Consider the following 13,841-nt stretch of genomic DNA (forward strand, 5'->3'; position numbering starts at 1 on the left):
ATGTGGCTTTTGGTTTTGGGATCTTGGGGACCCTGTGATGGGAGATGGATCATTGGTTTCCCTGTGCTGCACCCCTAGCTTAGCCCCCAGTAAGTGCATCTCCTTTTTGAGGTGGGGTGGTGTACCACTGTTAGTGCCAACATAGTTGCATAGGGCAATTGGAGTGTGTCATACCTGAAACTTCTTGCTAATGGGCCTTTATAGTGGACAGTGAGGTGCCCTGAGCCCCTTTCCACCTAAGGGCTAAATACAGTTCACTCAGATGGCATATTGCTTTTTTTTTTTTTAAGTTCTCTTAGAAGTCTCACTCTCCTCCCTCTGGGGTAGTTGGCTCACCGCACTGACAGGTTCATCATAGGTGCTATGAGCAGCTAAATTGAACCTTTGGCTTCCTGTACTTGTGACTGGAGTCCATTCAGGGTGGGTCAGCAGGTAGAGTGCAGGACTTCAGACCCAGGTGTCTGGAGCCCCACCTACTGTTAACCTCAACTAAAGCCTGAGCCTTTGACTTTCTGTGGATTCTGGCCTCTGAGGGCTGGAGAAGCTTGCCCTAGGGTTGGTGAGCTGGTTTCCTTAGCTGGTCCTAAGTCTGGGAAGGGTGGAGAAAATTTGTTCTTCTGTAGATCAGATTGTCTCTACCTTCTGAGTGCTGGGATTAAAAGTGTTTATTGCCACTGCCTGGCCATTTTTTTTTTAAAATAAAATTTTAAAAAAATACTTTAATGTTATTTATATCTCTAAGGCTTATCTCTTTTTAAGGTTTATGTTACCTGCTGCTTTGGTTTCTTATAAAGACCACAGACCCATTGAGGCTGGCCCCTTCTGTTCTGTTTGGTTTAAGAGAAGACAAACACAGGAAGAACACTTGTTTTTCTCTGGTGCTGGGCATTGAACCCAGGGCTTTATGCATGGTAGGCAAGGACTCGACCTCTGAGCTATAGCAACAGATTGGGAAATTGTGTTCTTGAAAGAACTGAGGGTGATGCAAATCTCAGAGGCATGGACCTATCATCATTTAATAAAAGCTGAGGGGTTGTGTGTCTCCCTGACTTGTGGAAAGTAAAGGCAAGCCAACTCCTAGCAATAAAACGGCTGTTTATTTGTGAGGAGTAGGGGATGCCAGTGAACTCTTCAAAAGCCAGTGGCTTGATGGAGGTGTGGAGCTTTGACTCAGCCTGCTGTAGGGAGGACTAGGGTCCCTAGGAACTCTGCTTACCTATGGCCCCATGTGTTCCCCCCATGCTTCCCTGTCAGGCAGGGCCAACTGCCTTTGGTCCTGGGTTTGCCAAGGAAGGGTAAAGGTGTGGCTAGTGGCCACCATGGTAGGGGAAGGGAGGCATCTTTATAGGGAGAAGGCAGGAGACTGAGGACAGCTGGTGTTGAAGCGTCTGGTTTCACTAGGGCTCTCCCTTAAGGGCAACAAGGGTGTTCTGGAGAAGTAGGGTGCTGGCCTGCAGGAATAAAGCCCACAGTTCCCTGAGGCAAGTACTACTGCATACATTCCTCAGCCTTCAGGCTCCTGCCTACCACCCAAGGAAGAGAAGGCGCCTTACCCTGACCCCAGGCTTGGCTATATACTGCTGCCCTCTTACCTCTGCACCCCCCTATCTTGGGGAAAGATGGTGGGAGCAGCAGAAGAGTTCATGGAGGAGTGGGCAGTGAACACTCACCTTTGCATGCTTGAGCTCCAGCTCTGCCAACTCAATGAGATTCTTACGGAAAGAGGAGACCCGGCGAGACTTGAAGTCCATGAGCTCTGGGGAGAAGAGAGGAAAGGAGTAAGGGAGAGAGGATGGGTGTTCACTGTGGGGTGGTGCCAGCCTTCAGGGCTCACCTTGTTTGGCAGAGTCAGAGAGGCGCTCGAAGCGCTGGCAGCACAGCTGCTGGTGGCTCTCTGCTGGCTGTACTTCCCGGTTCCTAGTCCGAGCTTTGTCCAGCGCCTTGTTAGCATTCTCGTAGTCGGCCAATGCCCGAAGCCGCCGGTACAGCAGGTCCTAAGGCCATCAGCAGCAGATGATGGCAGTTGCCATGGATTTTGCAGCTGACCCTCCACGTGGCCTTCATCCCTGAGTACCCAGGCCACCTCTCACCTTGGCTGCCTGTGAGTCTCGCATGTAGTATCTCAGCATGTCGGACAGCTTGAGGTCCTCATCAGAGGCTACCCTGCCTTCCAGCTTCTGTATTAGGAAGGTGAAACTGGGAAGGGAGCTTGAGAAGGGAACCTAAAGGGTTTGCGGTCTACATACCCATAAGACAACTTGATAACTATTACACATCAGGCTCAGGAGTTTCAGAAGGCAGGCCAGGGAAGTGGGTGCATGTGTGCAAGCCTAGTGAACTGTATGTTCGGTAGGGTACATAGGCAAAGCAGGGTAGGGTGCCTATGACCAGACTTCAAAAGGCCTAAAGGGCAAGCTAAAGGCTTTTTGTCTTGGTAGGTTCTGGAATGGATAAGGCCTCTGCAGGCTCTTGAGCACACATTTCTTAGATATTGGCATAGTCCATAGACTTCTTTGCGAAGAGTTTGGGTGGGATGTATGCATCTCAACAGAATGTTGGTGACTCAGGACAGTCTCCCAGAGGTGTGTGGCATACCTGTGCCTTGCTCCCACTCCCACCCCTCACCTGTCTCATACACTCACTTAGAATGGCATGCTTTTTGCATGTCTTCATTCCGTGTCTTTGTAAGCCAGTCTAGAGTGGGAACCACCGAACACAGCTAGCCCAGCTCTCTACAGAAGGCCCTGAGCGCGGAGGGCAGTACTTACTCTGAGTCGTTCAAAGAGCTCTGCCAGCTTCAAGAAGTTCCTGGAATGTGGAGGGCAGGGATCTGGGGCAGCTCAAGGCCTCCTTGGGATCTTTTCTCCCCTAACTGCTTCAGAAACTTATACACAACCCACCCAGCAAGCTGGATTTCTATAGAGTGCACACTCCTTGTGAGTACACTCAGTATTGCAGGCACGGAGTGGGAACCCTCACCTCTTCAGTTGGTTGACCTCCTGGGTTCCGAGACTGCTCAGTGCAGTAGAGATAGGGAGATAGTTGTCTGCCAGGCCTGCTGGAGAGCAACCTCAATTAGAGCCCCCAAAGTGTGCACGCCAAGCCCCACCTGTGGTGTGGATCCTCAACCCTCGTACACTTGTGGGAGTGCATAACACGGTCGGCCCTCTGGCAGGTGTCTCGGATTCGGGTGTGATATTGTACTAGGAAGGTCCTCTCGTGCTCAAAGAAGTCATCTACCTCCTAAGGGTTGGAAACAGAACACTTTATCCAGGCACCAGGAGCGTGGCAGTACCAGCACCCAGGGTGCCCCTGTTGCCTGGCAGCCCACTCCCATTAATGGATCTCCTCCCACAACCAAAGGGTCACCTTGAGCCCTGATATGCCAGTGATGAGGACTCCATCTGCAGACCTGACGATGCTCCTCAGGAACCCTCCCAAGACCTCCTTCCTGTTCTTCTCTCGAACACTCAGCTAAGCACAAAGGAGGGTGAGATGCTTGGATGGGGCACATGTACCTTCTACCCTGGTCAAATGCCATCCACACAGGAGGCAAAATGGGTGACATTATTGAGCGTGATTCCCCCACCCTGGTCTCAGATCCCTCCATGCTCAACCAGCTTACATCCTGATTATATTCCAAGAAGACGGAGAAGTTGTGGTCCAGACGTAGGGTGGGATGGGCTGCCAGGCGCTGCAGGAAGACCTCATGCATCGCAACAGTCTTCTTAAAGATGGCCAAGTACTCCCTGTAGGAGCATGGACAGCTTGACCTCCACACTGGGCTCCATCATAATTCCCCCCTTCAACAGACCTGGGGCCAGAGGTCAAGGTCTCAGGACAGCTATCATAGTTGGGAAGAAACCCTGGCGTTCTGGGGAGTGATGGGCTCGGGGTTTGGATACTCACGCTTCTAGCTCCTGCTTCATCTTGGCGAATTCTTCCCGGGTGATGGAGCTGTTCCCCTCACCCAACTTCTGCAGCTTTTCCCTTGAAGCCTCAAAGTCAGGCCTGGGAGGGGCTGGGGGAATCTGCTCAAAGGAGGATGGATTGCCAAGGGGCCGTCACAGCCTTCTGTCTTCACCCATGTTCCCGACCTCCCAGCCCAGCCCAGCCCCTCCTCACGATGAGACCGGCGTACTCTTCATTTTCCACATAGGTGTCATGTAGCCAGATGAACTCTTCATGCTGCCGAACTACTGAGAACTCAGGCTGGGCAAAGTGAGGGAGGCCACTCTGGAAGCCCAGAGACCTGTGTGAGATCCCACCTTCCCCAAACCTGCCTTCACCAAACCTGCTAAACATCCACTTTTGGTATTCCCATCCTGAACCCCATCAGAGACCAGTTTATTCAGCCAGTCAGCACTCAGGGATGATGCTTTTTAAGGAGCTAAAAGTTGTGCTGGCTCTGCTTCCCACCCCAGGCCAGCTGTCCACCTCCTGACCAACAAGCCACCTTACCTTGGTTTGAACTGTGAATTTCACCTTGTCCCGCTCACTCACTGCATCAGAAATCTCCACCTGTAAGGGACTGTCCCCCTGCAGATCCACTGACATGGAGGAAGGCTGTGGAGCAGAGAGGGCAAGCTGGTTGGCTGAAGCTGTGTTGTTTTACCCTCTCTCTAGAGATTCTGCTCAGAGTGTGCCATTACTAACCAAAGCATTCCCCCAGCTCCCGTCCTCAGAGGCAGGCAGAATGCCCTCACAGTCTCTACTGCTGTCATGTATAAGAACTGCTTCATTATAAGACCTTCACGGGTAAGCCTGGCTGATGTCTCATGCCTATAATCACAGCATTTAGGAAGCTGAAGCAGGAGGATTGGAGGATTGCTGTAAGTTTAAGGGCAGGCTGGGTTAAATAATAAATTCTGGTCTAGACTGGCTACAGAATAAGATCCTGTCCCAAGTAAAATAAAACAGCCAAGACAGAGCGATAGGTAAGGGGACCAAGCGTTCAAGCTAGCAGATGTCTGACAGTTTTTCCTTTGGCCATGTTAGTAGAGAAGCTACCGAAGGCATGGTGGTAGTGCAAGGGTTTTTAACTTTTGTTACCCACTGTTGAGCAATATTTTATGCTTTTATCAGGGATTTTTTTCTTTTTTCTTTTTTTTTCTCAAAGATTTATTTATTTTGTATATGTGAGTACACTGTTGCTGTCTTCAGACACACCAGAAGAGGCCATCGGATCCCATTACAGATGGTTGTGAGCCACCATGTGGTTGCTGGGAATTGAACTCAGGACCGCTGGAAGAGCAGTCAGTGCTCTCAACCTCTGAACCATCTCTCCGGCCTCGGGGATTTTTTTCAAACAGCCTCTTACTACATAGGTCTGACTGGCTTGGAACTTGATATATTGATCAGGCTAGGCTGCTTTCTGTCCTAGTAGTCCTGTGTTGGCCTTTGTATTGGGATTACAGGCAACGAGCTGCTGTACCTGGATTCCCATATTACATTATTATTGTTATTACTATCATCATCATCCTCATCCTCATCCTCATCATCCTCATCCTATTTCCTATAGTGCTGGGCACCTGCATGCCTGGCACCTGCAACGCAAATGTTCTGCCATTGAACTAAACTTCAGCCTTAGTTAATGTACTAATTCATTAGTTTATGAGACAGAATGTCTCTGTGTAGCCCCCCTTGGCTGCCTGGAATTCTCTCTCTGTAGACCAGGCTGGCTTCAAACTCAGAGAGCTCTGCCTCCCCAGTGCTGGGATTAAAAGTGTGCATCACTATGCCTGGCTCTGCTTATTTCTCTAAGTTATTACCTTGCTGTGGTTTGGATATGCTTGGCCCCGGGAGGGGCACTATTAAGAGTGCCACAGCCTTGCTAGAGGAAGTGTGTCACTATAGGAGTGAGTTTTGAGACCCTACTCCTAGCTGCCTGGAAAACGGTAGTCTGTTCCTGGCTTTCTTTGGATCAAGATGTAGAGCTCTCAGCTCCTCCAGCGCCTGTATACTGCCATGCTCTCACTTTGATAATAATAGACTGAATCTATGAACCTGTTAAGTCAGCCCCAATGAAATGTTTTCCTGGATAAGAGTTGCCTTGGTTGGGGGACTGGAGAGATGGCTCAGAGGTTGAGAGCATTGACTGCTCTTCCGAAGGTCCTGAGTTCAAATCCCAGCAACTACATGGTGGCTCACAACCTTCTGTAATGAGATCTGACGCCCCCTTCTGGTGTGTCTGAAGACAGCAACAGTCTACTTACATATAATAAATAAATAAATCTTTAAAAAAATAAAAAGAGTTGCCTTGGTCATGGTGTCTCTTCACAGCAGTGGAAACCCTGAGACACTTGCTAAATTTGCCCTTATCTTTTAGACTCTTCTAGGTGTACTATTTATCTAATCCTATAACTTAAGCTTTACTCTTTCTTTCCAGCCTTTATGTCTTGTTTCCTGCTTCTGACTTACTGGCCCTCTATGACTGCATAAGCAACAGACGTGGCGATAAAGGAAGCCCTCGGCTGTTTATGATCATAGACAATGACTTTCCAGCTGGGTGTGGCAACGCAAACCATCGCTCTGGAGGGAGGTGCAGGCAGGAAGATCCAGACTTCAAGCCCATAATTACTTGTAGGAAGAGTTCAAGGCCGGATTTGACTATTATAGTCAGTTCAAGGCCAGCCCGACCCACATGAAACTGACTCACTAAAAGAAAAGAGAGCTGAAGGCTTGGTGAGACAGCTCAGCTGGTAATGTTGCCTGCCACCAAGCAGGATGATTCCAATGTGACCTCCAGGACCTATATGGTAGAAGTCAAGAATTGAGTCCCTTCAATTTCCTCTGCCCTCCACATATTTGTTGTGGCACAATCACCCCCAAATTTTAAAAAAAGTGTAACTAAGAGGAAAATGGGCTGAGGAGATGAGTCAGTGGTTAAGAGCACTAATTAACTAGGGATCAGTTCTCAGCACCCACATACTTACAACCATCTGTAACTCCAATTCCAAGGATCTGACACCCTCTTCTGACCTCCTGAGGGCACCAGACTGGCACATGATATACATAGTCACATGAAAGCAAAATACTCAAATGCATAGAATAAAATAAACAACAATAACAACAGCAACAACAAACCAAAGTGTAAAGAAGAAAAATGTTTTCAAAACTCAATGCTGGGGCCCAGTAAGAAAGTTTGGCAGTTATAGCATTTGTTTTGAAAGCTTAATGGAACTACGTAAAGGAGGAAGGAAAGATATCTCTACAAAGCTATCCTCTGGCTGGGCAATGGTGGCACAAGGCTTTAATCCCAGCACTTGGGAGGCAGAGGCAGATGGATTTCTAGTTTGAGGACTATAGAGTGACTTTCAGGACAGCCAGGACTATACAGAGAAACCCTGTCTTGAAAAAACAAACAAAAAAAAGCTGTCCTCTGACCAGCACTCTATGGCACTCATACGCATACACGGTTCACGTACTCACACGAACATTCACATATATACACTTGTACACTCTCACACACACTCACACATACTCAAACACACACACACTCACTCACTCACACACACACACAAAACAAATTTTTAAAAAACAAAGTTCAAACAGATGCTTTCACATGCCTTTTATCATATTAATGAAGCTCTTTAGATGGCTGCTGATTTTTATCAAACTTATCTCCTTTTCTCAGGTTAATTATGTGTATTTTTCTGTTTTTCTGCTTTAAAATTTTTATTTAGAGGTTCATGAGATGACTCAGCAGTTAGGAGAAGGTCTCATCCAGAGGTCTGGGGTTCAGTCCCACAGGTTCCAGCTGGCACTCCAGCCCTATGAGACCCTGTGTCTTCCGCACCAGATGTGAACCCCGGACAGACTTGCAGATAAAGCACCATAGACATAAAAAAGAACAAGAACTGGGGTTCCAGCATCTAACAAGTGACTGTAACTCCAGGAGACCCCACACCCTCTTCTGGCATCTGAAGGTCCCTACATTCATATGCACATACCCACACACAGATACAGAATTTAAAAATTAAATATTTAAAATAAAATGGTCTATTATTATTTGGTTTTGTCAGATAGGGTATTTTCATGTAGCCTAGACTGACCCAAAGATATATTTAGCTCAGGCTAGCTCCATCCTTAATTAATTTTCCTACTTCTGCTTCTAGAGTGCTGGGATTACAGGTATGCCATTACCATGCCTGGCTTTTTGTAGCACTCAGGAGGGAGATGATAAGTTTGAGACAAGCCTGAGTTACATGAGACTCTTGTTTAAAAATAACTAAAAGCCCTGGGCAGTGATAGTGCATACCTTTGTTCCCAGCACTGGGGAAGCAGAGGTAGGCAGATTTCTGTGGGTTCAAGGTCAGCCTGGTCTACAGAGTAAGTTCCAGCAGGCAGAGATACCCACAACTAAAGAAAAACAAGAAACAAAACAAATATCAGCAGATGATGAGACTCAGTGTGGGTGCTTGCCACCAAGCCTGACCAGATTCTCACTTCACACACAGTCGCAGGTGAAACTAGCTCCCATCAACTGTCCTCTGACTCCTACATGTGTGTGGCACATGTGCATTTACATACATCATGCACGAACAATATTTCTAAATAAAAAAATAACACAATTCTTTTATTTTTGTTTTTATTTTCATTTTCCGAAACAAGGTCTCTCTGTGTAGCCCAGGCAGTCCTGGAACTCATTCTGGAGACCACGCTGGCCTTGAACACAGAGATTCACCTGCCACCTGGCCCAGTACATTATTATAGAATATCATAACTCTAAAAGAAAAAATAAACTGAAACACATCTTAAAGGTAATACGTTTTAATTGTTGTGGAAATATGCTCCTTTGGCCCCCATGTTCCCTATTTTTCTAGCTTATGCTTGAGAATCTCGGACATTTACTTCAGGAGGATGGGGCTGCACCACTTGGCTCAGGTCTGACCCTGCGCTGCTCATCTGCCAAAGCGTCACAGTATTGAGTGGGCCAGTTCTTGGGATCTTGATTGTGGATTTTGGCTACAAACTTAAGAACTTTCATCTTGCTGGTTTCCAGATTTGCTCGTGGACCCCACCGGAGCTCACAGTCTGCAGGATCTGTGTGGGGTATCCGACGGGACTCCAGGTAACGCTGTCTCACGAAGTCTTCAGTAATGAGTTTCTTGGGATCCCCGAAAACTGAATGCTTTTTGGTGGGGTATACCCCCAAACGACGTAGAAAGTCCCAGACATCGTTTTCTGGGATGCTGTGGCCATTCATAAAGATGAGCCCTAAAATGATCATCAGGAGGCCGGTGGTGGGCGTTCCCTGGTAGCCTCTCAATTCACGATCCCCGTCCTCTGGCTCCAGGGCATTGATGAGGATGTAGGCGTTGCTCTTGGGTTCGAGTTCCACAAGCTTGTACCCGAACATGTAGTGGAGTCGTTCTGCAGCCAGCTTAAGTAGATCTGGGAAGATGTCCTTGTAGTCTTGGATGACGTGCTTCATGATGCCTGACCGCTTGATGGGAATCTTCCTCTGGTCCTTAATCAGCAAGAACTGCACCAGCTCTGCCACCTTAAGCTCCAGCTGCTTCTGGGTCCGGAGCTGCGGGCCCGAGGTGGCCTGGGCCTGATGAAAGTTTGACGACGGGGTGCCTGGGGTATCCTGAGAGGCATCATGGTGTCCAGAGGCTCTCGGGATCTCCCCAGAGACACCCGGGCAGCAATTGTTGCCACTCCATAGCTGGGCACCAGGGTGGCTCCTACTCCTCGTTTTTTGCAGCATGTGACTAGGCGGAGAGACGCTCCTGTAACCGGCCACACCGGACAACTAGGGGTCATCTGCACGGGGCGCCCGCGCGAGGGGAGGCAGAGGGAGTGGGGTGGGGCTGGAGACTTACCATGCTTCCTAGTTGGATTTGTGTTGGATCTTATTGGCTAGTTTCAAATGCCTAGCACCTTGCATTCCCAGAAAATTGTTTTGCAATCTTCCATATTATCTTACTAATTGAACTTGATCATCTTTTATGGTTTGTAGCCTGGTTTGTCCTTCTCCTTTCTTTTGCAGTGCTGCGGATAGAACTCAATGCCCCGCGGCGCAGGCTAGCAAGTAGCTATCCACAAGGCTTGGTTTTTTAAGGGCAGTCAGAGGACAACTTGGAGGGAGTCAGTTCCCGCCTTCCACCAAGTAGAATGGGTCATTGAACTCAAGTCATCAGCTTGACAGTAAACTGCCACTGAGCATAACAAACTGTCTGCCCCGTCTTATTCTCTGGAGTGCCTGGTACCAGCAAGAACCATCCATCACACCTGGCCTCTTTCCCTTTAATGTTTTTGATAATTTTGGGGATAGGGTGATAAAATATATGTAAGTTTTTGTTTTTGTTCGTTGGAGACGATGCCTATGTAGCTGATGATGTTCTCAAACTCTTTAGGTTGCCTCCATTTGCCAGGTGTTGACCAAACTTTGCCAAACTCACATAATTTAGAATATCCTGTTTGAGGGTCAACAAGATGGCTGAACAGATAAAAGCACTTGTTGGACAAACTTGGTGACCTGGGATTGCTTTCTGGAATCCATTGGGGAAAGAGGGAACAGAATCCCAAAGGTCATCCCTGATCTCCACACATCTCCCATGGCAGGCAGTTCTCTATTGCTCTCACCCCATAGTAATAATATGTAAAACAAAAACTAAAAACAGGAGCTGGAGGGATGGCTCAGTGGTTAGGAGCATGTACTGCTCCTCCAGAGGACTCATAACCACTTGTAACTCCAGCTCCAAGGGTTCTGTGCCTCTGGGAGCACCCGAACTCTTGTGTACATATGCACACACAGACACACACATACACACCTGAACTCAATGTTATGATCATAAAAAGAGAAAGAGCTATAAGAATATGTTCTGGTGAGGCATGGGGTTAGGGGGTGCCTCGGTGGCCCCATGCTGAGGCATCCCTTCCCCCTAAGGGACCAGACACACACCAGTATAGTGTAGAATAGAAGAGAGTTTATTTAGGGCATGGGGAGGGGAGTTAAGAGGGTAGTAGAGGCAGAGAAAGGCAGAGAGAAGGAGAGAGTAGAGAAGTAGGAGATGGCCATGACGACATGGAGCAAGAGGGGAAGGGAGTGGGGAGAGAGGGGGAACAAGGGGGCAAGAGGCAAGGCAGAGAAGCAGGAGTAAGAGAGAGAGGTGGGGGCAAGCAGCCCCTTTTATAGGGCCAGGCCTACTCTGCCATTGCCGGGTAACCATGGGGAGGAGCATACCTGGCTGCTGCCAGGTATCTGTGGAGGTGGAGTTTATACAGAATGCTAACACATATCCACACACAGACACACCCATACACACCTGAACTCTTGTGTACATATGCACACACACATACACACATATAATTTAAAAACTGAACCTTTTTTAAAAAAAATTTAAGCAGGGCAGTAGTGGCACACACCTTTCATCCCAGCACTTAAGAGACAGAGGCAGGCAGATTCCTGAGTTCAAGGCCAGCCTGGTCTACAGAGTGAGTTCCAGGACAGCAAGGGCTATACAGAGAAACCCTGCCTTGAGAAAACCAAAAAAAAAAAAAAAAAAAAAAAAAACAAAAACAAAAAACAACCCTGGAGCCCTGCTTCTTGATGTACAGGCCACAGGCACTCGGGACACTCCAGCTGCTCTGCTGTTGCCACCACCCCTCTCTCTCCACAGATTGCTAAACAGAAATAAGCTAGGAGTTGTGCTTCTGCTTCTGTTTTTAAATAATTTGTGGAGCTGAAGAGATGGCTCAGTAGTTAAGAGCACTGGCTGCTTTTCCAGAGGATCTGGGTTTAATTCCCAGCATCCACATGTCAGCTCTCACACCATCTTCTGGCCTCCATGGGCACAAAGCATGACTGTGGTGTGCACACATATATTTGGACAAAATATCCAGACACATAAAACAAAAATATTAAGGCTGCGCAGTGATGGCACATGCCTTTAATCCCGACACTAAGGATGCAGAGGCAGGTGGATGGGTCTCTGAGTTTCAGGCCACCCTGGTGGACAGATTGAGTTCCAGGATAGCCAGGGATACAAAGAGAAACTGTCACAAAAACCAAACCAATAATAATAATAATAATAATAATAATAATAATAATAATATTACAGTATCTTCATAAACAAATTAAACAAAACAGACAAACAAAAACATCTAAAACATTAAAAAAAACTATATGGCAATGGTGGCCCACATCTTTAACCAGAGGCAAGCAGATCTCTGTGAGATCAAGGCCAGCCTGAACTTCTTCTGAACTCCACAGACACTCACATGCACACATGTGCATATGCTCAGTCACAGATACATTAACATAAATAATAAAAATAAATCTTTATTACAAAATTAGAAAGGAGACAAATGAGACACACTGAGCCTGGTGTAGAGGAACTGATGCTGTGACTGCAGCATTCGAAAGACCGAGGGAAGAGCACTACGGAGAATTCAAGGTAACCTGGCCTTCACAGTGAGGCTGGGCTACCTTATGAGAAAGAAGATCAGGGGCTGGAGAGCTGGCTCAGCATTAAGAGTAACTTGCTGCTCTTCCAGAGCAAGTACAGTCCCCAGCACTCACACCGGTGGCTTGTAACCCTTTGTAACTGCACACACACACACATACACAAAATTAAAAATACTTTAAGATCTTAAAAAAGATAGGTATACGAGCAGAAGGCAAGCCTTTGGATCTCCAGACCTCGTGTAAAAGCCAGGTAGGCATGGTACAGCATTTATAACCGTAGCTGCAAACTCTGTGTTCAATTAAGAGACATCACCAGGGAGCCAGAGAGATGGCTGAGCAGTTAAGAGCATGGCTCAGCGGGTAAGAGCACTGACTGCTCTTCCAAAGGTCCTGAGTTCCCAGCAACCACATGGTGGCTCACAACCATCCATAATGAGATCTGATGCCCTCTTCTGGTGTGTCTGAAGACAGCTACAGTGTACTTATGTATAATAATAATAATAATAATAATAATAATAATAATAATAATAATAATAAAAATAAATCTTTCTGCCTGAGCGAGCAGAGATGACCGGAGTGAGCAGAGGTCCTAAAATTTAATTCCCAACAACCACATGAAGGCTCACAACCATCTGTACAGCTACAGTGTGCTCATATACATAAAATAAATAAATAAATCTTAAAAACCAAAAAAGAACATTTGACTGCTCCTCCAGAGGACCAGGGTCAATTCCCAGAACCCACATGGTGGCTAACACTGTAGCTAACAAGTGTCTGTTACAGGGAATTCTTGCTTCCTTCAGCACTGATTGCACACAGTGCATAGACAGACAGACAAAACACTCATACACGTGAAATAAGAGTAAATATTTATATATATAAAAAAAAGGAACATTAACCTCAGGCCTCCATATACATTTGGATACATATACTAACTATACACACACAGGCAAAAAAAAATGGGCTCAAGAAAAAAATATAAAATAAGATGGTAAGTTTTTAGTGTACTATGTGGGTAATTTGTGAATGGTCTAAATGTTTCAATTAAAAATCAAGCATTCCAGCTGGGTATGGTGGCTTAAATATGCGATTTCAGCATTTAGGAGGCCGAGGCAGGAAGGATTACCAAAGCATGAGGCATACAAGATTATATAAGATCCTATCTCAAAAACACAAAAAATTACATTCTGTGATTTCTTTTTTTAAGATTTAGTTATTATTATATCTAAGTACACTATAGCTGTTTTCAGACACCCCAGAAGAGGGCATCAGATCTCATTATGGATGGTTGTGAGCCACCGTGTGGTTGCTGGGATTTGAACTCAGGATCTCCGGAAGAGCAGTCAGTGCTCTTAACTGCTGAGCCATCTCTCCAGCCCTTACATTCTGTATTTTAAAATAAGCTAATACCTTTTTTTTTTTT

The 13,841-nt window shown here is 46.7% G+C and overlaps 3 protein-coding genes across 6 annotated transcripts in view; 1 reads left to right on the plus strand and 2 right to left on the minus strand.

The window, feature by feature from the left end:
- Cfl1 (cofilin 1) overlaps nt 1-93 on the plus strand; it is a 2,366-nt gene extending 2,273 nt beyond the window's left edge. Inside the window, exon 5 of the mRNA XM_031384972.1 lies at nt 79-93. Within this exon, the coding sequence (XP_031240832.1) occupies nt 79-93 (15 nt within the window). The remainder of the gene's footprint in view (nt 1-78) is intronic.
- Nucleotides 94-1,078: 985 nt separating this feature from the next.
- Snx32 (sorting nexin 32) overlaps nt 1,079-13,841 on the minus strand; it is a 17,054-nt gene continuing 4,291 nt past the window's right edge. Inside the window, exons 2-13 of one of the 4 annotated variants that reach the window (XM_031389315.1) lie at nt 4,462-4,566; nt 4,126-4,236; nt 3,910-4,031; nt 3,626-3,749; nt 3,370-3,474; nt 3,138-3,243; nt 2,980-3,055; nt 2,769-2,808; nt 2,091-2,177; nt 1,835-1,994; nt 1,671-1,756; nt 1,079-1,451 (exon numbers count right to left, since the gene is read on the minus strand). In XM_031389315.1, the coding sequence (XP_031245175.1) occupies nt 1,398-1,451; nt 1,671-1,756; nt 1,835-1,994; nt 2,091-2,177; nt 2,769-2,808; nt 2,980-3,055; nt 3,138-3,243; nt 3,370-3,474; nt 3,626-3,749; nt 3,910-4,031; nt 4,126-4,236; nt 4,462-4,566 (1,176 nt within the window). In that variant the 3' untranslated portion in view covers nt 1,079-1,397. Of the gene's footprint in view, nt 1,452-1,670; nt 1,757-1,834; nt 1,995-2,090; nt 2,178-2,768; nt 2,809-2,979; nt 3,059-3,137; nt 3,244-3,369; nt 3,475-3,625; nt 3,750-3,909; nt 4,032-4,125; nt 4,237-4,461; nt 4,567-13,841 lie in introns of all 4 variants that reach the window. The other 3 variants (XM_031389314.1, XM_031389317.1, XM_031389318.1) reach the window with 3 other exon arrangements.
- LOC116103397 (non-structural maintenance of chromosomes element 3 homolog) lies at nt 8,755-9,788 on the minus strand. The gene has a single exon (XM_031389319.1). It carries the CDS (start codon nt 9,713-9,715, stop codon nt 8,855-8,857), a length of 861 nt encoding a protein of 286 aa, XP_031245179.1. The 5' UTR covers nt 9,716-9,788; the 3' UTR covers nt 8,755-8,854.

The sequence above is a fragment of the Mastomys coucha genome, unplaced genomic scaffold (genome assembly GCF_008632895.1).
Source record: "Mastomys coucha isolate ucsf_1 unplaced genomic scaffold, UCSF_Mcou_1 pScaffold21, whole genome shotgun sequence".
NCBI classification, from domain to species: Eukaryota; Metazoa; Chordata; class Mammalia; order Rodentia; family Muridae; genus Mastomys; species Mastomys coucha.